Genomic DNA, 23,756 nt, shown 5'->3' on the forward strand with positions numbered 1-23,756 from the left:
TTTTATTTTTGTTGTCAATGCAAGTGTCAAAGACCTCCTTGTCACACTTTTCTCTGCATTCTTGGAAGCACCTTCAGGAAGCTGGACACAATGATCCGTGGTTTTCTTTTTGGATTCAGAATCAATAGTATAAGTACGGACACATTTGCCCCTGCATGGTCGGATGCTTGTAGCCATTATTAATTCAGTGACCAATCATATTGTATTAGTGTCTATGTGGATTCCTTTAATTCTTCCTCTGATTTTCCCCTCCATTTTCACACTTGCAGCTACTAGTAATAGGCTTGCAAGGTTAAATTGGCGTGGAGAACTATACTGAGGGCAACAAGCTCCAATCCATTCTGTGCTACCCTGAAGGTGAAGTAAAAGAGCTTTGCAGCTTTCTTATCAAGTTCAAATCTTCTTCTTTCAGTTGGTTCTATGGCATAATCCCCAACTGACCTTTGCTATTTTTGGGTGTTGAAGACAGACTGCTTCTGACTGAAGCTGATGTTTAAGGGCTGCTGGAAGCCCTGGAACAAGGCCTGATGCTATCATTGAGGACAGAAGGAGGTGCACATCTCAGGACCTCTGAAGAATTAGGCTGCTATTTAAGTGACTTCTTTTCAGCGCCCACATTTGAAAATGTTGGCCGTTTTTAAATTATTGTTAAAAGCTAAAGCTATACCGGGGCTGAAGGAGCTACCAGAAAAGTGCTGGTCCAGCAGGCCACAGCAATGGGCTGAGTCCAAGCCAGGTGGGCCCAGTGAGGTGAAACATCTTGCAGAGCTGGGAGTGGCTCCAAGCTCCATCTGCAATACATTAGGACATAACCTCTATAGGCTTCAGAAAAACGATTCCCGTTATGAAAGCCTAAGTCCCAAACTCTAAGAGGCTGGTCTTGAGAGGGTGCTTCAGGGGAGCTCTGGGGCTCTCTCCCCCGCAGACCTTACACCCTGGGATTCTGAAATTCTGGCCATGGTGAGCCTCTCTGAGCCGCTTCCTGCTCCTGAGGTTTGTACAAGTGCACTAACACAGCTGTTTTTTCACAGAACTCACGGTTCTGTATTTTCAACAGCTGTCAAAATGGTTAAACTGAACTTTGTGCCTGAGCAAAGGGTACAAAGTCAACAGTGTTAGACTGGCTGGGAACCAAGGCTAATGCGATGGATTGTTTGGGTCTCACTAGGTCACGTTATGCTTAAATTGCTGCAGGTCTTTTCTCAACAAAACAAGAGCCAACCTAGCTCAGTGTAAAGCCTTATGCTTCCCTGCCTGATTGGAAGAGCAAGTAAATGCCATCCATTTGTATTGTTCTGTATAAAACCAGACTGGGTTTTCCAACTCAATAGCCAAGAGGGGGCTTGAAGTAATTGCAGAGTGTGGAGTACACTGGCACAGCTAGGCAGGATCTCCACAACGCAAACTCCAGGAAATCCACGTGTCACGTCTCTCCAGGACTGATTGACAGGGATCCTATCCCCTGCATTGAGCACATGAGGGAGAGGGCGAAGACACTTCCTAGCTACAGAGAATGGTTATTAATAGCCACACAACAAGTACAGATATTAGACGCTATGCTGCAGTCGTTACAAGTTCCTGACTGTCTTGATATTATCGGTCGTCACGACAGTAACTGCTGTACACAGTGGTAGTGACCAAGATGGAACACCAGGATTCTGAGAAGAAACAGTCCTTACTCCTGGTTTATCTCTGAACAAAAGACTAAATGACTGAAAAAATACGCAGCACAGCTGTAATCGATCAGACCCCTGGACCCTCTAGTCCAGAATCAAACCTCCTGCTGATCAGATCAGACCACTGGTCTCTCTAATACGGCATTTGTCTAGTTTTAATGCCCTCTTCCATGCTACCCCTGCAAAACCCCTATCCCACTTCAGCAGGCACCACCATATGGCCAGAAAGGGTCAAGCATCCTGCAGGATAAATGACCCAAATTCAACCGCTAAGGACATATTATAAGATAATGCTTGTGTTTTTGTGTTTTTACATATATATTGTTAGAGGTTAACAATGTAATCAAAGAGTTCCAGTCTATGCTGTATTCTATTAATTCAGAGATCAAAAGGAGATCTTAACATTTAAATTAATTGTAAATATAGTGATATCACTGGATTCCTCTCTTTGGAATGTATAGTAAATAACCTGCAAATGGTGGAAAACAGGCAACTGCCTTATGTTAATCCCTGTAGCTAATTACTGGTGATGCTCAGGAAATAGGTCTACTTCAAAGTCTCCATGATTGCCCAATGTTCGCCGAAGGACTCCATGCTGTCAAGAGAAGGCATGGAACTGTATAAAGGTGTCTTGGGTCCTGATCCTTTCATCTCAGATCTGCTTGATGCTTTATGCAGGGGCAGCTTGAGTCATAAAACTGAGATCTCCAGTCCCATCTGGATCACCCTGAATATAAACATTGGACTATAACCGATGGACAAATTCTGAAAGAACTCTTTGCAACTACAAAGCTCACCATCTCTACTATGAATCTGATTTCAGAACTGTAAGTATACTGATCTTTTAACCAATACTCTCTATCCTTTCTTTTTAAATAAATGTTAGTAGTTAATAACAATTGGTTGTAAGTGTGTATTTGGACAAGATCTGAAATATTCATTAATCTGGGAGGTAATGTGTCTGATCCTTTGGGATTGGTAGAACTTTCTTATATGATGAATAAGATTTTCAGTCATCCTCATCATGTGACACTTGGATGTCTGGGTGAACGCCTACAATTGGGTTGCTTTAGGGGAACAGTGTTTTGGTTTCTGGATAACCAGGAAGGTATTATAGAAGCTGTTTGAGGCTAGCTTGGTGGATCTAAGTACTGGAATGACCACCAGCTTTGGGGAGTGTCTGCTCCATACTTTGCAGTTTGCCCTAATTAAGTAACCTCACTGTGGCTCCTCTGAGACTCCAGTCACACCACCCTTCTTTCAACCTCCTTCTCAATATTAACTCACATTGGTAAAAATGCCATCATCCACTGGTTGTGTGTGTATGAGTATATTTTATACACACACACACAATTATTAAACTTCAAAACAGAATCTCCCTCTGGGTCTCTCAATGCATTTGGTGTTAGTCTATTTAGATGGAAAGAGCTTTAGGACATGGTCAAGTGTACCACATTTCACAAGATATTCTGTCACGGCTGACCTAGGCTCTTTGTTCTGCCGCACCAACAAGTCTAGCAATATTTGAAGGAGGAAAGAGAGGGAGAATTAAAATGTTCTTTAAACATGGCCCTGTGGTTAAGGCACTAGACTGGGACATACTGGGCTCTAGCTCAAACTCTGCCACTGACTTCCTGAGCTAGACAAGTCACTTACACCAGAATTTTCCAAGGTGGCTGCTGATTGCGAGTTCCCAATTTTCTGGATGCCCAATTTGAGACACTTAGGGCCTTGTTTTGAGAACAGCTGAATGCTCATAACTCCAAGTGAGGTCAATGGGTGCTGCAGGTATTCAGCACTTCTGAAAAATCAATTTCCCCACCAGAAGCCTGGGCAAGAGCCTCCCTCAAAACCCACAGCCTAATCGGTACCAGACTGCAAAACAGGTTTGTTTGATTTACACAATGGCGCGAGATCCTTATAACATGTTCATAGTTAGAGACCATTATAAATCTGTCAAGTATGATCTGATGCACAACAAAACTCGGGGGTTCCATATTTTGTTTATTTGTCACACCTTCTCGTTGCTTATGTGGTATCTCAGCCCCTCCTTCACTGACTTGTCACAAAGCACTCTTCTCATGCTGAACAAATAATGCATCATCATAATAACCTGCCTCAGGCAGTAACCAGCACTAAATGCTTGGGAGGGAAGGAAAAAAGACCTGTCACGGCATGCGTGCAGTGCTACACAACGCCTTTAGATGATCAGCTTGTGCCCTGCAACACGAATCTCAACACAGTAATATGGGTAATCAGTTTGCAGAACTACAAATTTCGCTAGTGGTCACCCAGCTATGCTGCCCTTTTTAAAATCCTGCCACAAAATGGGACTCTGGTCTGCTGCAGTGAGGGATTCCATAGGCTGGTGAAAAGACATGCTGCATAGCGTAATATTCCCTTTAAATCACAACCCACACTGCGAATTGCTGCATGTCTGACATACACATACCTGGGTATTGTGACTATTTGCAGAAAGTGAAATAAAAACCTTGCACCTGGGGTTCAAATAAATATTCACATACTTAGCAGCAGCTATTGTAAGAACTAAGAACGTGGGTCTAGAACAGGGGTGGACAAGCCTTTCGGCCGGAGGGCCACATCTGAGTGGGGAAATTGTATGCAGGGCCATGAATGTATGGCTGGGGCAGGGGGCTGGCGTGCAGTGTGCAGGTAGGGGCTCAGGGCAAGGGGTTGGGGTGCAGGAGGGGTGCCTTGAGTGGCTCCAGGGTGTCAGCAGCATGCAGCGGGCCTAAGGCAGGCTCCCTGCCTGCCCTGGCCCTACGCCACTCCCGGAAGGGGCCGGCACCACGTCCCTGCGGCCCCTGGGGCATGGGGGTCAGAGGGCTCTGCACACTGCCCTCGCCTGTGGTTACCTTCCCCAAAGCTCCCATTGGGCACAGTTCCCCGTTCCCGGCCAATGGGAGCTGTGGGGGGCAGCGCCTGCAGGCGAGGGCAGCACGCGGAGCCATCTGCCCCCCCACGCCTGCAGGGGCCACAGTACTGGCCACTTCCAGGGTTGGCGTGGGGCCAGGGCAGGCAGGGAGCCTGCCTTAGCCCCACCGTGCCATGGGGCTGGCAATCCTGCAGGCCAGATCCAAATTTACATGTTTCAGTTCCAAGGGGGGCTAGAGTCCAGAGCCTCATAAGCCCCACGGGGCTGCTGAAGCCTGGAGCCCAGAGCTTAAGGTAGGGGGTTGCAATTTTTTCTAGATGGATCACGTTTTGTGTTTTGTAAGTCCAAGGGTGTATTCAGCACAGAAAGGTTGCCAAACACCGCAAATGAAACATGTAAATGAAGACGGGGAGAGTGAGTTCAGCTATCCAAGCCAAGCCAGTTGAACTACCCATGTGCAGCAGAGGGAATTCTCAGAGGGATTTCCCAGCAGTTGTGCTCTCTGCCTCTGTCCCCCTCAAGAGTGAGAGATCAGCTAAAATCACCCCCTGCCTGTGCCAGTGTTCAGTGCCATTGTCCTGTGCTCGTCGTTCCATGTAACAGCGCAATTCCCTCCATGTTTCCCTTGCCCTGGCAGGCCGTACTCACCATGGCTAGTGCTGAGAGTGTGCGGTGCACAAGTGTGCTGACGCAGCAGCATCAAAAGGCAAGTCTTGTTTAAAATGTTAGGGGAGCAAAAGAAGGGAGTTCTAACCTCAGCTTTCACTTTCTGTTGTGACTAAACTGGCAACGGTACCTCTGTGTGTTTTATCTGTAGCTGCTGCTGTTGTGGTCTTGAGGGGTTCCCCCTCCACACCTGCAGAAGGCCTGCGCCAGAGAAGGAGAGAAAGAAGGGGACTTGTGATGCCATGTCCCATGAGCTCCTGAAAGTCAGTGCTGCATCAGAGCGTGAGCACAGGGCCTGTAGGATGAACATTGCAGACAGCCTGGAGAAGGAAAGAGCAGACAGGGGAAAGGCCCAGGAGTCCTAGCAGGAGAAAAAGCGGGAGTTGCAGGAGGCCATAATGGGGCTCCTCCAGCAGCAACCACAGATGCTGCAGACTCTTCTGGACCCCTACAGGTCCGACAGTCACAGCCAGGACCGGCTCTCGGCACCAGCAAAGCAAGCATGTGCTTGAGGCGGCACAATTCCGGGGGTGGCGTTCTGGCCGCCCTTTTTCTTTTTTGCTTGGGCAGTTGCGCTCTCGGAGCTTGGGGCGGCAAAAACCCTCGAGCCAGCCCTGGTCACAGCCTCGCCGCCCTTTGCAGTCCGTAAAAAATTCCTCTGCAGCACCTGCCTACACCCCCCTCAACACTCCACGTGGCCTCAGGGGCCGCATCCCTACCCTGACCACTCCGCATCAGGGGACGTTAAGGACACCCACAGCCTCACATACACTGGTCTGAGAGAGCCACGGCTTTTGTTTGTGTAAGTAAAATGGACATGAATGTTCGTTACCCTTAACACATTTTCCAACTTCAAAATCATTTCCCACTGACCAGTAGAAATCCAGCATTGCAAGTTTCCACAGTGCAATTGCCACTCACTTCTCCACTGTCAGTGCAGCTCTCATTCTGGTGTCTGCGCTGGAGGGAAAAGCTTGGCACACAGATCCGGGAACGTGGCTTTGTGCATCCAAAAGTTCGGTAGCCATTGCTCATCGTCCCAAACCTGCATTGCAATGTAATCCCACCAGTCGGTGCTCGTTACTAAGATGAGTGAACTTGAGTGCCTGGCATTAAATGAGGATATTGACATAACAGGCATCACAAAAATGTGGTGGAATAATGATAATCAATGGGACACAGTCTTACCAGGGTACAAAATACATAGGAATGACAGAACAGGTCGTGCTGGTGGGGGAGGGGATGTGAAAGAAAGCACAGAGTCAAACATAGTAATAATCTTAAATGACTCAAGCTGTGCCACAGAATCTCTAGGGATGGAAATTCCATGCTTGAATAGTAAGAGTATAGCAGTAGGAATATACTGCCGGCCACGTGACCAGGATGATGACAGTGACTGTGAAATGCTCAGGGAGATTAGAGAAGCTACAGAAGCAGAAAACTCAACAATAATGGAGGATTTCAACTCTGCCCATATTCACTGGGTACGTCACCTCAGGATGAAGAGAGAAAATTTCTAGACGCTATTAATGACTGCTTCTTGAAGCAGCTAGAACTGGAAACCAAAAGGGTAGAAGCAACTCTTGATTTAGTGTCAAGTGGATTACATTGTAAGGAGAGTGATCACTTTAGATAAGCTATCACCAACAGGAGAGCGGGGTTGGGGAGGGGAGAAAACCTGGATTTGTGCTGGAAATGGCCCACCTTGATTATCATACACATTGTAAGGAGAGTGATCACTTTAGAGAAGCTATTACCAGCAGGAGAGTGGGGTGGGGGAAGAGAAAACCTTTTGTAGTGATAAACACCCATTTTTTCATGGTCTGTGTGTATAAAAACATCTTCTGTATTTTCCACAGTATGCATCTGATGAAGTGAGCTGTAGCTCACGAAAGCTTACGGTCAAATAAATTGGTTAGTCTCTAAGGTGCCACAAGTACTCCTTTTCTTTTTGCGAATACAGACTAACACGACTGCTACTCTGAAACCTGAAGTGGAGCACAGGATCTGGTCCAAGAGGTGATGACAGCTGAACCCCTTGGTAAAAGTGACCATAATGTAATTAAATGTAACATCCTTGTAGAAACCCTCCACAGCGGCATTTAACCTCAAAAAGGAGAGCCACAAAAAATGAGGAAGCTAGTTAAACAGAAATTAAAAGGAACAATCAGAAGACTGAAATGCCTGCAAGCTGCATAGAAACCTTTTTTTAAAACACCATCCTAGGAGCTCAAACCAAATGAATAGCCCAAATGAAAAAAATGCCACCATGGCTAAACAACAGAATAAAAGAGACAAAGAGACAGCCTTTAAAAAGGGGGATGTTATGAAGACCAAAAGTACAACTGGGTTAAAAAAAAAAAAGAGAGAATTTCATGGAGGATGGGTCCCTCAATGGCTGTTAGCCAAGATGGTCAGGGACGTAAATCCATGCTCTGGGTGTCCGTAAGCCTCTGACTGCCAAAAGCTGGGAGTGGACAACAGGGGAGGGATCATTCGATAAATTGCCCTTTTCTGTTCATTCCCTCTGAAGCATCTGGCACCAGCCTCTGTCAGAAGACAGGACACTGGGCTAGATGGATCACTGGCCTGACCCAGTATGGCCATGCTGATGTTCCATGTTTCTTGGGCCCAGATGAAGAACTCCACCATTTGCAGCTGCTCCATGAATGCCACCAACAGTTTTGAATTAGTTCTCACTATGTCCCACAGCAATCTGTCCTCCAGAAAATCATCGTGTTCCCCACTGCTTCACTTCTTCTTAAAGCTCTACAAATACCAGAGGACCATGAATCCTGTGCTAGCAATGCTTACGAAAACAGTGCAGAGCCATGCAAGCTCCATGCTTCTGGCAGACAACAAGGAGGGCTGCACAGGTTCACGGTATTTTTTAAAAAGGCATGACAATTATGGGATACAGATTGCATTATGGGATGGAGACAGCTGCCTGCTGGGAAGCTGACCCCTTTCTCCCACTCACCCCTGTTTCTGCCCCACCGTGCATTGCCAAAACGTCCCAAAAGACAATGTGCTTGATGGTGGTGGGTTGCACGCTGGCTGCCTACCCATGGTGCACTGCACTGTGCATCGACACAAGCACTCCTGGGGCGTATGGGCAGCACCAGTGCAAGGGCTAACAAGTATGCATGTGCACAAGCAATATACTAACTGCAGCAGCTTTATGAGAATGTAACTTGCATCAGCAAAAGTTGGTAGCGCAGACATGGCCTAAGCAGGCTTGCCTATATCGCTATACCAGCAAACCTTTTCCAGTGCAGACTAGACCTTGCTCTCCAGCATCTCAAACAAACAATGCTTTAAAAAGAAATCTAAATTACAGCTTCGAATGAATGGAGTCACATTAGATGGGAGGGGCCTTCCTACACCAGAAAACATTGTAATTCTATTTAGGAAACATGTAGAAGGAATGCAATGGTAATGGCCTCAGCAAGCTTTTAAGGTGCAGTATCGGAAGTGGTGCAGGAATTTTAAATCTGATCTCATTAGAATTAAAGGTATTTTTGCTTTGGTGGAAAACACTCTGAAGACAGACCAAGCTGAGACCAGTCTCACATTATTTATAACCTAATGCAGAATTGCTGCTAGGGGTCCAAAGATTAAATGCCAGCAGAACAAACTATAAAGTAACTTCCACAGTTCCCCAAATCTGTTTCTTTCAAAGACATTTCACTATCTGAACTAAGGCAATTAAACTATACTTGCAGGCATTGAGATATCACAGGGAGAGAGACATAAAACAGACAGAGCTCTTCCAAACACTCTACATTACAATAGGAATGAGGCATTTTTATTTTGTAACATATCAGGCTATGTCTACACTTCGCACCTTTTAGTGACACAGCTGTGCTGCTACAGCCGTGCCGCTAAACGGTGCGCGGCGTAGCCGCTCTTTGTTGGCAGGAGAGAGGTCTCCCCCCAACAAAATAAATCCACCCTCAACGAGAGGCGGTAGCTTTGTTGGTGGGAGAATTCTCCCCACTGACAAAGGACTGCTCACACCAGTGCTTTTTGTCAGTAGTCATTCGGGGGCTGGGGGTGTGTGTGTTTTTTTCACGACAAAAGTTTTACCAGTGAAAGCCTAACATTTTAGTAGTACAATGGATTTAGCATTTGTCCTCATTTATATTTTAAGATAGTGTCTGGAGATCTGCTATGTGGGTAAACCTTAAAAGTCTGAATACTTAATGCAGAATTGCTCCGAGTAGCATAGGAGGGAAATAAGCTAACAGGAGTCTGAGTGCAGTTCTTTTTCCATTTCACCTTGTGATCCCATTCGCATTTCTTGGCATCAGCAGCAGCTGGTGTCCTCTCCAAGAGCTGAGCACATCACGTCTCCCACATAACCCCTTCCCCTCAAAGTTTACACACTCGTTGGAGAGGGAGTCAAGGCCAGGACTCAGGTGTAGCTAGGCACGTAAGGCAGAATTCCCTCTTCAGCAGGACTTAAGTTCTTACCACCGAGGCTCCTGAAAGGTTTCATGGCTGTTCATCCTTGTTCCGCTGAACCCATGCCAGGCCCTGGCTGCAATCACAGATCCATGGCACCTTGTGTAACCCACACACCTCCTGGGTATGGTGTTCTCTCCCCCCTAGTAGCACCGAGACCACTTAGAGCGGAGGTGGGCAAACTACGGCCCACATCCGGCCCGCGGGACCCTCCTGCCCGGCCCCTGAGCTCCTGGCCCAGGAAGGCTAGTACCTGGCCCCTCCCCTGCTGTCCCCCCTCCCCCACAGTCTCACCTCGCTGTGCTGCTGGCACAATGCTCAGGGCAGCGAGCTCCTGGGGCAGCGCAGCTGCGGAGCCTGGCCTGACCCGGTGCTCTGAGCTGCACTGTGCATGGCTGGCTCCAGCCCAGCTCCAGCCACCGGTGCTCCAGGCAGCACAGTAAGGGGGCGGGGGGGGGGGGGGTTGGATAGAGAGCAGGGGAGTCGGGGGGAGGTGTGGACAGCGGTCAGGGTGGTCAGAGGGCAGGGGGGTTGAATGGGAGTAGGGGTTCTGGGGTGGCAGTCAGGAAGGAGGGGGGATTGGATGGGGGCAGCGGGGGGCAGTCAGGGGCAGGGGTTCCAGGGGTAGTCAGGGAACAGAGAGGGTTGAATGGGGGCACGAGTCCCAGGGGGGGCAGTCAGGAAGGAGAGGAGGGATTGGATGGGGTGGCAGGGGGCAGTCAGGGGTGCAGGTTCCAGGGGCAGTCAGGGGACAGGGAGAAGGGGTGGTTGGATGTGGCAGGGGTCCTGGGGGGGCAGTCAGGAAGGAGGGGGGGGTTGGATGGGGTGGCTGGGGGCAGTCAGGGGCAGGGGTTCCGGGGGCGATCAGGGAGAAGGGGTGGTTGGATGGAGGCAATCAGGAATGAGAGGAAGGGTTGGATGGGATGGCGGGGGACAGTCAGGGGTGGGGGTTCTGGGGGCAGTCAGGGGACAGGGAGCTGGGGGGTGGGTGGATGGGGCAGGAGTCCCGGGGGGGCAGTCAGGGAACAGCCTCCCCTAACCGGCCCTCCATACAATTTCCGAAACCCGATGTGACCCTCAGGCCAAAAAGTTTGCCCGCCCCTGACTTAGAGAGAGAGATCAAATGAGTCTGCTCTACAGCCTTAGCTAACAGTCAGTTGGCTCTTAGCGCGCGCGATAGAGCAGGGGCTCAAAGTCCCAGCCCGAGAACCTCCCCACTGAGGCCTGCAGAGGAGAGACCCAGGTAGCCACGCTGCTGGCAATGTCTGCTGCAGGCGCCGCCCCCCGCAGCTCCCATTGGCTGGGGGAGAGGGACAGAGATACCATCATTAGTTGCCGGGCAGAGTCAGCCATGGAAGCTGTGTCACTTTTTTCCACACTGAATATAAACAAGTCAAAATACCGAACACAATTATCGGACGCCCACCTTGCTGCAATCCTGAAGATTTCAACTGCTCAGTCACTGAGGCCAAACATCAACAAACTGACAGAACTGAAGCGTTGCCAGGTGTCTGGCAAACACTAAAAAAACTCTGGCAGGCGAAGAATTGTACAAAGTTGTATGACAGTTTTATTATTTCTAAGAAATTCAAAATAAAAAATACAATATAAACGTTTTATTTTCTGAACATCATCTTCAGTGACATTACTGGCCCGCTGGGAGGATTTGAAGACTGGCACTGGCCCTAAGGTAAACTGAGTTTGAGACCCCTGCAGTAAAGGCTCACGCACTAAGCTCCAGAGGCCCCAGGTTCGATCCTGCCCACCGCCGACCAGGGTCTGTCGGCATTACATTTGCACTGCCACTGAGTCACGGAGCCAGGTGAGCGTTACGCATTTAAAAACAGAAAACAAGGTCAGTTCAGCTCAGCTTTCATTTGAAAAGGAAAACCTCCCTCAGACGCCTTAGCAACGTGTCATTTGAGTCAAAGCGAAGGATTCGCCTCTTCCTGGACAATGCTGAGAAGGAAACAGCTGCTACTGAAATAAAATAATGCTTTGCACTTTGGTGGCACCTTCTACAAGAAGGTCATGAAGTGCTTTACAAACGCTAACGAATTCACATCTCCTGCTCTGCGAGAATGACATCCTGGGGTTCCTTTGTAACAGGTTATTAGTAACCACGTAAGACTGAGGATGGAAGTCTCCTGGATCATACTGCCCCTTTCCAGGGGTTTCTGCAAACACAGTCCCGTGGAACAAAGGAAACAACCCCTGGTGCAGCAGAAGTGGCTCTGGGGTGGCACAGTTTGTGTGGTGCGGAGAACTCAGCTGTTAACTCTGTCTTGGGCCGGACCAGAACCTTGGAGTGGAGACTCTCGGACTGGAGACTCTAACAGACACAACGAAGACAATGCAACACAAAGTGTACTGTGTCCAGGTAGATCACTGCAGCACAGTCTGTCAAAACAGAACTCATCATGCTTCCAATCCTGATCTTCTATGATTCTATGCCAACACTGCCCTGCCACGCACGCAGACTCTGCGGCTGACATGAGCATCGAGACCAGCACCACTTTTTATCTTATTTTATTTTGGTGGCACATATAATATGCAGTGTAGAAAAGTGCAGCCTGGTGGGGCTCTGGCGTTAGCAGATTTGACTCAGACACCCAGCAGGTTGGTGCAGTAAGAAGAAACGATTGTTACAGAGTCATTTTGCAGAGCAGAACCACACTAAGCCTCACAACAGCATTGCAAGGAAGGCGTCTTCATCATCATAATTACTATGTTACAGATGTGGAAGCTAAAGCACAAAGAGTGACTTGCCTAACCTCATTCAGGCAAACTGGCAGACTCTGGAATAGCCTCCCAGGGCTCCGGACTCCAGTACGCCTGCAAACCCACACTTACCTTGCCTCAGTTCTCAAGGACTCAGCTCAGTTTCTGGATCTGTTCCCAGGTGGGGATGAGATGGCAAATTTACACTCCACTGTTGCTGACCAGGAGGGGATTCCCTATCAGATAGCTGAACTAGGATTATACTCACAAGCCAAACCTTGATTAATTTAAGAGTTATGGTTGCTCCGGTGCATTTCCTGTCACCACAATCACCAAAAATCAAGGAAATCCTCAGTTCGGGCAACATGAGCATCCAGATCAACCTCGACTCATCTCTCTTACCAACTAAACACTGTAATACCCAACACATCCACAGACTCCTCCCCTTCACCACAATCTCCATTTAAATAGTGGCATATAACTAACTACAGTGCACCAAAAATGGAATTCTGACCTCAGCGACAGCAGGATATATTTCCTATAGACACATGTGACAAGTCTATATTGTGTTGTCTGAACATGGAAAAGCATGAAATCAGAGTTCAGATTCTGCCTCTAAATGGGAGTTTGAGGCACTGAGTGTTTGGAGAAAACATGAGAGGAAAATATGGCAGATGGAACAGGAAGGTAGCCCTCCCCGTAAAGACCTAGCATTCCATTGGCCTCCGCATCAAGAAGAAAACCAGGATGATGAAGCACCAATGAACTGTTTGTATTTTGAATTATTTCTTTAGAAAATTCCCCACTGCTTTGCAATGTGAAGCCTGAGTAGAATTTCAAGCATGTGACTCTGAGACTAGCAGAGAATATGGCTTGAAAAACATTAGCATCTCTGGGGAAATGTGAGAAAGGAATTATCTGAAATCTTCCGAACTCTCAGAAGGTGCTAAAGAGTGTGCGAAGTCCTGAGAAAAGGACAGTTCGTGGCCCTACATCTCTCCACTGAGATGGACTTTTGTGCATTAAGGGATTCTTGAGGTAGGAGAGCTGTGGAGCTGCTAGGAGGACACCACCATATTCAGTGCTGCATGGCAGCTTGCAACAGCCGTTTTGCTCTGCAGCATTTTGGACTGAGAGAACATGTGCTGTCTCAGACATGTCATCCCAAATGAGCGATGTGGATTGTATGCTGTTATCGTCAAGGTCCTTCTGTTGGCTTCCTGTCTCTCTTCTGGCACGCTCCTGGGGGATGCGTACCCAGCCTGTGGCAGTTCGTCAGAACACAGTGAGTTTAGGGGAACTGACTGGGAGCAACTCGAACAAGTGCCCTCTACAGCGGGCTAACATAGCCCCCACACATTGTTCAGTACTACTAAGACCAGCATACGGTCAGGCTAAAACTACAATTGACTTCTGTTGGTTAATACTTATTCTGATATGGTCCAGAACAGTTTGGTGCAGTTATCCTTACAGGGAATAACCTCAAGACATTTGGAAAGTAACTACCAAAGAACACATGGACGTTACACTGCATACCTAACAGCAGATGCTGCCTTCTTTTCCCTGTTGCCTGGGGAGAGACACACTGTTTTCTGAAGTGCAGAAAATTTAACTTTTGCTGCATAGCATACAGATAGGTACTGGGAGCTTTAATCGCTGCTGTATAATCCAGTATGTTGCTGCTGCTCCACAAATGGATCAAAATTGAACAAAGAATGTGTTTTTAAAACGTCCCCGGAAAAATAAAGTGGGTTGGATTGTATAAAACATAAAAATCAACAAATGGCAAGAAAAAAAGATTCCTGGTGATGGCGTTCGCAGCTTGAGCTTGGGAGGTCTCTGTTCAAAAGTGGAAAAAAACATTTCAACATTAAGGCTACTTTTGCAAGGGATGAAAATAGGCTTGATGCTGCTCATCTTGACACACAGGAATTAGCATTAACATCCACTGTATACAGAATGAGAGTGGCATACAGAAACCCTTCCACGAATCCAGCTCAAACCAGATTCCAATGTTTGCTCTAGTCTTTATTTATATTATAAATAAAAGGTGACTTTGCTACTGTTCAAGCTCACGATGCCTGCAAGGCTTTTCAAAGAAATGAGCAGGTCTGTCTGTTACAACAAAGCACATATAATTTTGTTCTGTTTGAACAGAGGCAATGAAACCTGAATAAAACTAACAAGTAATAAACGTTTGAGAATCCAAACGTTTGAGAATCGGGTGAAAGTCTGCAAGCATTTCCTCTCAATGGCCTAGTCCAGAAAGAGAGCCATGAAGATAGGGGAGCAGAAAAGGGCATATTAGAACAAGAAGTCGAAGAGGCAGAAGAGAAGCACTTTTTCTTTGAACCTTTGATTAATTTTCCTTCACAACAACATTTGGGGTGTCTGACGTTGACAATTTCCTAAAGATCCAAGGCTTGGCCACATGCTGGAGTAACTAAAGCCCTAAAGTTATGAGTTATTGCTGGGGTGACCAGATGTCCTGATTCTATAGGAACAGTCCCGATATTCAGGGCTTTTTCTGATATAGGTGCCTATTACCCACCACACTCTGTCCTGATTTTTCACACTTGCTATCTGGCCACCCTAGTTATTGCTATTTAACAATTGTCCAGTCATCAAGGCCTTTTAGAAAAGATAGCGCAGAGGGCTCAGAGAATAAACACACAAGGTCTAACAGCTAGATTTCTTCGATAGTCTGAAGAAATTCAGAGATGCTGCACCTCTCGTGCTGCTAAAGAGACTTCTCCCTTTTCCCTGTCTGTGAATAAGTCAAAGGATTAAAAATTAAATTAATATCAAACATTGCTATTCTATAAGGGTTTACCTTATGGGCAATCTTGTTAGGAAAGAAAGGGCTTGCATTCATATTGGTTTCTTTTAGTTTAAGTGATAAAAATGAAGTAGTAAGGCTAATGTTTGCAATCAAACATGCGTATGCTATAAAGTTAGTGAAATACACCTGTGCGGAAGGTAGCAGTAAATAAAAGGAACTGAAACCAAATATTGTCTTTATAAGGACACTTGACCACCGAGTGAAAATCAGAAAAGCAGAGCGCACCAGGAAAAGACTATAGTCATGTCTACCCTTTACTCCTCCTGTGTTTCGTTAGTAATGCACAGACACCACTCAGCCATACACACCAAGGTCCTATCTTGGTTGCTAAAAGAAGGAGAACAGAAACAAAAGATTTATACGGCTCTTCTGGCCTGCTAGAGAATGGCAGTTCTTGAAGTGACTTTGCATTGTATAATGGACTGTCAAAACAAGTTTATAGAGCATCAAAGAATACTGAGGGACATTGTATAAATTATATGAACTTTAAACAGGACAATTCAGCAGCTAGCAGAGTGTTGACCGAGAAATTGCAACTTGAGGAAGCATAACTGCAAAATGGACCCAGGAATGCACCGCGGAGGGATGCGTGGAAAGCAACTTGAGGAGGTAAGTTGCTGATGGGAGCAAACCCGCCAGCATTCAAGGTTTGTCCCAAGATGGTTGTACCATGAGTGATGGCCTGAGCTGTCTTAAACAAGTTGCTGCGACAAGATTTGTTGCCCTGAAAATTCCAGTCCTGTTGCAAGAACTTAAAAGCTGATGTCTTGTTCCCTGATTGGATGGTGACAGAGGACATCTCATTTTGGTTGGACATTTTGAATGTTTGGAAGAAGTACGGATCACCATCTGATCGTTTATGCCAGCATCTGTAGTAAGAGGAACTAAGCTGGACCACCAGGCAGAAATAGGATAAAATGACCTGTCTCCTTCAGCATGTTGCTTCCTGAAAGCTGAAGACACCTGGAAAGGAGAAGTCTGAGGTCTTGGGCCAGCCACCTGGGAGTCCTCCTGGTGACACTGAGTTCCTGTCTCAGATAGGCACCTTAACTGTCTTTCTATTTTCCTGCTTTTGGGTTTCCCGCTAGCGCGCCAGGAAAAGACTATAGTCATGTCTACCCTTTACTCCTCCTGTGTTTGTAGTGTCAACTCCTGCCATGAACAGTAACTGAGCTGAAAGCTGACAGCTGAGCAGAGATCTGGTGATAGATAACACGCAGACTTTCTCTTGCGAGAAGACCCAACTCAGTAAATTGCTCACTTCCTAAACCATAACTTTTCCTAAAGCTGGGGACCTAATTCGGAAGGAGGAGAACATGCTAGTGTATGCGCTTTAAATACTGTCGCAGTTAGAGTGTCTTTGTTTTGTAACAGGTTCCACTCAAGTTTGCAGTAAAGTAGCTTTAAAACTGGACAAGTTAATGTCACCAACTAAGGGTATGTTTACACTGCCCATGTTACAGCGTGGCCACGCAGCGCTGGGATGTGGGCAGTGTAGTCACGCTTTATTGTCGGGGGAGAGCTCTCCAGGCAATAAAAAAAAACCACCCCAAACGAGAGGGGGTAGCTTTAACGCCGGGAGAAGCACTGTCTGTACTGGCCCTTTTCAGCGCTAAAACTTTTGTCGCTCAGGGGGGTGTTTTTTCACACCCCCGAAGGACAAAAGTTTTAGCGCTGAAAATGGCAGTGTAGACACAGCCAAAGATTGCAGGACATGTACATGTGTCTACCAGAGTTAATGGTTTCATACTGTCTTTCACGTCCGAGGTGAAGGACCAAACTGCCTTGTAATCTAGCGTTGGATAATTTTCCCTCTGTTGTGCTGGTAACACCAGAGTTAATGACCCCGTGGCCTCCATCCTGTTCTGAGAGACTCAATTAAAAATCTAAACAAAGTCCCTTTCCCAATACAGTGATTGAGTGTAAGTGTTATTTTCTGTTGCTGTTGTGTGATTTGATTCTGAAAACCTAAACGGTTATATCAGCCAATTTCCTAGCGTGTTAACCAAATCACAAACACTATTTTTGTCTTCTTATAGCCTATAATATTAGTGGTTGCTGTTGCTGCTAAGGATATTTAATAAAACTCCATAAAACTAAATTCAACTCTTGGGTCCTTTTCCTAAATTAAGCAATCAAAATTAAAAGGACCCTAAGAAAGGTGGTACAGGTAACCAGTTAAGCATTAACTAAGGTTTGGTGTGACAGGGTGCTAAGCAGAAAACTGCTTAGCCAACCCCCTGTCACTCAAGCTCCAATTAAGGGAGGTGAATTGGAGCTCGGTAGACCACTTGGCCCTGATTGGGGAAGCTGGAGCTGCTGCTGCCTCGTCAGGCTGGGGCTGGATAAGAGCCCCAGGGGAAGGAAGCAAGCCAGGAAGGAAGCAAGCCGCAGTAGAGGAAAGGCAGTGTGGAGAAGCAGACAGAGATAGCTTGGCCCCTCTCTCCTGCTGGTGGACTGTACCTGGAGGTCTGTGTGTGACTTTCAGCCCAGCGGGGGCAGGAGCCAGGAGGGCTCTGCAGGGACACTGCTACATTTGGCTTATACCTTATGTTTCTTAAAATGCAGAGTTGTCCCAACTTAAGGTGTGACTTTAAACCAGTTTAGTTAAATCAGTGCCAGCGGCTGTGTGGACAGTCAGATCTGGATTTAAAGTAAGTTTATTTCAGTTTAATTTAAGACAATTATGAACAAGTTTAAGTAAGCCACTCAAACACAAATCAGAGTATCCCTGGAGGGATTTGCACCAAGTTAACTACCTAACTCAGACTAGTTGAATCAGAGAACCCCAGGATGTCAAAGCCATGGTTGGATTCACATTTGTGGAATCAGCCAGCTGTTCTGGGACAGGCTGGTAATTTGTGGTTTGTTTCAATCTGCTCCAAGCTGAAATCCACTGACATTCTCTGAAAAAGGTTTACCTAACAATTTGCTACCAAAGTGATGAATTAAGCCCTGGGTTAGAATTAGAACCAGCTCTGGGGAATGAAATCATACTCACGTATGTGAAATGCAATGATAGCACTGTAGCTAGTCCCTTATTTTCAAGGTCATCCTTGAGACACATGAATCCCATCCTTCCAGCAGTATGTGCTGGGTGTCCCCACTGATCAAACCCAAGGGCAATCAGACCCCAGTAGCCAGGCACATTCGGAGCCCATCCCCGCTCACCTCCACTACTCTCCAGTCGTAGCTAAGAGCAGAATTCAACAACCCTCCCTGCTCCATCTCTAGTACTAGCAGGACCAGACGGCACCCCTCCATACACAGCCCTATTTCTTAAGAGGGGCACTTGCCACTGAAGAAACACGACCACATGTAGGCCAGCTGGAGTCCAGCCACAAACAAGAGACACTAGAGATACGTCAGGGTCTAGAAAAAAGCCATACATTCATGCACAAGCATGCACTGGACTTTGAAACGTGCAGGCACTCGCTGGCCAATCAGCTCACAATAGGAACTGTTTGCTCTTTTATCTCTGCACCATGTTGCTTTTTTTTCCCTGAATCAATGATAATCATAACCTTCTCCTGATTACAAAACTTATCCGCCCAAATACACGTAGATTTCCCTGTATCTGATGTACTTACAATGGAGGCCAACATATCTGTTTCGGTTAAACGGGCCCATTGTGAGCGCAAAAGACATGTGGACTATCCAAACAGAAACCTGTCTCAAAAATTTGCATTCTTATAATCCACTGTGATCTCAGTATCTCTTTCAAACAGCCTGGATCCAAGGAATAGGAAGCAGTGGCCCAACCAGCTCAGTAGATAGAGAGACAAGGTGGGTGAGGTAATCTATTTTATCTGTAGACCACAGGAAGAGCTCTGTGTAAGATCAAACAAGTGTCTCTCTCCCCAGTAGAACCTGGCTCAATAAAAGAGATCACCTCACCCACCTTGTCTCTCTACTATCCTGGGACCGACACAGCCACAACACCACTGCATAATTCACTAGATAATAAGCAGAAGAACACAAACAACCAAAGGTAGTAGATGACAGTTCACTGGACTAGCTAGAAAAAAAAAGTGCGGGCAGCCTTGTGTGCCTTCACGCAGGCCTGACGGAATCAGTAGAAAGCCTCAAAGTCTTGGCTACTTTATTCATTTTTCCAGTTTGTCCAAGGAAATGAACGACCTGCAACTTTACATTGTCTAGGCTCTGAGAGTTAAATGTCCTTGTACAGCTGGGTTTGGGCAAGCAACAGCAACAATCACCCGCTCCTGCAGCTGCTGGCAGAGGTCTTGTGGCACCGAGGCCCTTTTGCTCTAGTGTTTTATCTGGCTCTGTCAGTTTGCGCCAGTCTCAAAAGGATGTGATGTTCCCTGTGGACCATCAGGTGTTCTCTGTCCTCAGGGAGTGAAACTCCATTTTACAGGAAGAGAAGAAAGAAAAAAAAGTAAGAAAGTCTTAGTCAAATCTCATAGATGCTCTGAACTCCTTCAGTGAGCCTGCACCAATAATGGAGAAAAGAGCCACACCAACAGAAACGCCAGCCAACAGCTTCCTCCCACGTAAGGAGACGGTGCATGAAGCCAGTTGTCCCATATCCCTCATTTGAATGTCAGATCATTACAGCCTACTGACTTCTCAAAAGAAGCAATTCTGCTGACCAATGCAAAAGCAATTAGCACCAAAGAGCTAAGGTGGCCTGGCCCTACAGAATGACAGTATTTCTGCCAGCCTCTGCATCATCCCCCAAGTACATGCAAACACACAGCCACACAGTGATCAGGAAGGATTCTGTCTGAATGGGGTTACTCACAGGAAGTGTGACATCGCTCCGTGTTTGGAGCGCAGCACATTCTGGGAAACTGGGTCTCCTGGACATCCACCTTCATTGTCAACAGCAGACCCTCACTACTTATCCCACGGTCAAAGGAGAGCCAAGCTTGGGGTGAAATTAAAACTCTCCCAGCAAAAAGAACACACATAATCGTTCCTGCACATGCATTAGTAGTTCCAATTTTAATGAACTGTAAGAAAGCCAGACAGCAATAACCATGTACAAAGTACATATACTAGGACGCTCAAACCAGCCCAAACATCCACCCCAAAGCCCGTGAATCAGGCAGAGTAGGCTCAAAGGCATACGGATGATCACTGATTAACTGCTCATCAATGCCGAGAAAAACATGTAAAAGTCCCTTGGCAAAGGCAAGAGCACTGTTTGGCCTTAACACTTCCACTTGGCATGTGCCAACAACTTTTGTTAAGTAGAAAGTTTTACCCTGACCAAAAAGAAAAGGAGGACTTGTGGCACCTTAGAGACTAACCCATTTATTTGAGCATGAGCTTTCGTGAGCTACAGCATCCGACGAAGTGAGCTGTAGCTCACGAAAGCTCATGCTCAAATAAATGGGTTAGTCTCTAAGGTGCCACTTACTCCTTTTCTTTTTGCGAATACAGACTAACACGGCTGCTACTCTGAAATCTGTTACCCTGACCAGACTGTGAAGACAAAGACCAGTCTGACATTAACAGAACCACATGAGACTCGGCAAAAACAAAAGGTTTCTCCAAAAGTTGGGCAGACTGGCAGTTGGGCAGATGAATGTAAACATCTTGGCCCAGATTTAGCCCCTGATATTAACAGGCTTACATCAGGGGTGAACTTGGCCCCCTGGTTTTACCGAGGAGTCAAAAAGCTAAAGGGCAAACGCAAAACAAGTTCCTTCCCCATAGAAAACCAGCCAAAGCTGCATGTCAATGGCAATCAGACCAGAACAATTTTCTGCACAGACTGTGTAAGGTGTAGTTAATGCATGTCAGACGCTGGAACGGGGCTAGGAGAGCTATTACCTGCCCCAGACATTGGAGTAAGCCTACTGCCCAAAGAACAAACCCTTTGGGAGTGGGACCCAGAGGACAGCCTCAGCTCATAAACCCTCAGGTTATGGGGTCAGGAAGTGAGTGAGACTCACCATGGGTCCCTTCCCCTAGGACTCAAAGCAAGTCAAATGGCATCCAGATCCTGGCCCCTTTGTCACTTATCACAAAGAAAGTAAGCAAAATGTAAGACTTCATTTTTGTAAATCTTAATATTCCACCCCTGAAGGTGACCTGCTGCAGTTCTGAAGTGGGTGTTGCCCCATTCATCCCAGGTGGGTGTTAATGCAGAGACTCCATTTAAACATTAACATTTTCAACTGTTTCACTGTTAATCATAAACAGAAAAATGCAGCTCATGTGCTCACCCAGCATGCCAAAGTATCAGAGATGTCAGGGAGGGAAGAAGCCAAGATCACGGCCCATTTGCGCTAGGTGTGCTGCATACACATAGCAAAACGTAACCTCTTCGGGACAGGGGCTCTCCAGGAAGCCATGGCGGGAGAAGGGCAGTGTCATTAGTCCCACTGTACTGAGGGGAACTGAGGCACAGGCAGATGAAGTGACATACTGAACCCAGATCACCCAAGTCCTAGCAGACCAGGGCCTCAGGCACAACACCAACCACCTCCCGTCTACCTCCTCTCTCTGGTCTGGGCCCCTACAGGCTAAAGCAGGAGGGTTCCCTAAAGTCCACTCAGCACTGATGTATCTCCTCTTAAACAGCCCAACAGGGCTCCTGGCCCCAGGGGAGCCCACTCACCAGGCCCCTGCCATTGTGGGGAGCACATGCCCTGGGCTGACACAGCTCAGACTCGGGAAGTTTTCCTGGCGTTTGCCAGTCCACATGTCCCTTTGGATTCCTGCCCACTGCTCCCAGGGCAATGGGGAAGGGGTCATGCAGGGGTGGCTCCTAGCGCTGCCAGTGGGGAAGCTGGGCTGCAGTGGGGGGATCCCACCGCTACCAATGGGGGGGCTGCAGCCGGGGGGAAAGAGGGAAGGGATCCCACCCCTACCAATGGGGGGCAGGCTGCAGTCGGGGGGGGGGGAGGGAGGAAGGGAGAGGATCCCACCGCTACCAATGGGGGGGGGAAGAGGGAAGGGATCCCACCGCTACCAATGGGGGGGCGGGCTGCAGCCGAGGGGGGGGAAGAGGGAAGGGATCCCACCCCTACCAATGGGGGGCGGTCTGCAGTCAGGGGGGGAGGAAGGGAGAGGATCCCATTGCTACCAATGGGGGGGCTGTAGCCGGGGGGTAAGAGGGAAGGGATCCCACTCCTACCAATGGGGCGCGGGCTGCAGCCGGGGGGCAGGGGATCCCACCCTTACCAATGGGGGGCGGGCTGCAGCCGGGGGGGAAGAGGGAAGGGATCCCACCCTTACCAATGGGGCGCGGGCTGCAGCCGGGGGGGAAGAGGGAAGGGATCCCACCTTACCAATGGGGCGCGGGCTGCAGCCGGGGGGGAAGAGGGAAGGGATCCCACCCTTACCAATGGGGCGCGGGCTGCAGCCGGGGGGGAAGAGGGAAGGGATCCCACCCTTACCAATGGGGGGCGGGCTGCAGCCGGGGGGGAGGGGATCCCACCCCTACCAATGGGGGGCGGGCTGCAGCCGGGGGGGAGGGGATCCCACCCCTACCAATGGGGGGCGGGCTGCAGCCGGGGGGGAGGGGATCCCACCCCTACCAATGGGGGGCGGGCTGCAGCCGGGGGGGGGAGGGGATCCCACCCCTACCAATGGGGGGCGGGCTGCAGCCGGGGGGGAAGGGATCCCACCCTTACCAATGGGGGGCGGGCTGCAGCCGGGGGGGGAAGGGATCCCACCCCTACCAATGGGGGGCGGGCTGCAGCCGGGGGGGAAGGGATCCCACCCCTACCAATGGGGGGCGGGCTGCAGCCGGGGGGGAAGGGATCCCACCCCTACCAATGGGGGGCGGGCTGCAGCCGGGGGGGAGGGGATCCCACCCCTACCAATGGGGGGCGGGCTGCAGCCGGGGGGGAGGGGATCCCACCCTTACCGATGGGGGGGCTGCAGCCGGGGGGCTCCCAGCGCCGCCCCCGGGGCGTGGGGGTTGTTCGCTGGCACCCGCCGGACCCCGCTCAACAGGTGCGGGAGGCCCGGCCGGTCCCGGGCTCAGGGCTCGCTGCCCGCCCGCCGCACTCACCTCTCCGCCATGTCCCGCTCCTCTGCCCTGCGGCCGCCGGCTGCTGCAGGATGTGAAACCCGATCCCGCCCCGCCCGTCCCGCTGCCGGGGCAGGCCAGCCGGGGGCGGGGATGGATGGGGCGGGGGCACGGGGGGGGGGGGAGAGTGATATGGGAGGGGGCAGGGGGCTGGGGTGATGGGGGCCGAGGGGTAGGGAGCGATGGGGGAGGGGTTGGGGGCCGAGGGGTAGGGAGCGATGGGGGAGGGTTGGGGGCCGAGGGGTAGGGAGCCGAGGGGTAGGGAGCGATGGGGGAGGATTGGGGGCCGAGGGGTAGGGAGCGATGGGGGAGGGTTGGGGGCCGAGGGGTAGGGAGCGATGGGGGAGGGTTGGGGGCCGAGGGGTAGGGAGCGATGGGGGAGGATTGGGGGCCGAGGGGTAGGGAGCGATGGGGGAGGATTGGGGGCCGAGGGGTAGGGAGCGATGGGGGAGGGGTTGGGGGCCGAGGGGTAGG

General features: G+C 49.0%; 1 protein-coding gene across 2 annotated transcripts in view; it reads right to left on the reverse strand.

Annotated features, from left to right (window-relative positions):
• Nucleotides 1-23,345, reverse strand: part of LOC311529587 (rho GTPase-activating protein 39-like) — a 121,849-nt gene extending 98,504 nt beyond the window's left edge. Inside the window, exon 1 of one of the 2 annotated variants that reach the window (XM_084645630.1) lies at nucleotides 23,265-23,345. In XM_084645630.1, coding sequence (XP_084501756.1) covers nucleotides 23,265-23,275 — 11 coding nt within the window. In that variant the 5' untranslated portion in view covers nucleotides 23,276-23,345. The other variant, XM_084645631.1, reaches the window with a different exon arrangement.
• Between the last annotated feature and the right edge of the window lie 411 nt (nucleotides 23,346-23,756).

The sequence above is a fragment of the Lepidochelys olivacea genome (assembly GCF_965140295.1).
Source record: "Lepidochelys olivacea isolate rLepOli2 genome assembly, chromosome: 13".
Classification (NCBI taxonomy): Eukaryota; Metazoa; Chordata; order Testudines; family Cheloniidae; genus Lepidochelys; species Lepidochelys olivacea.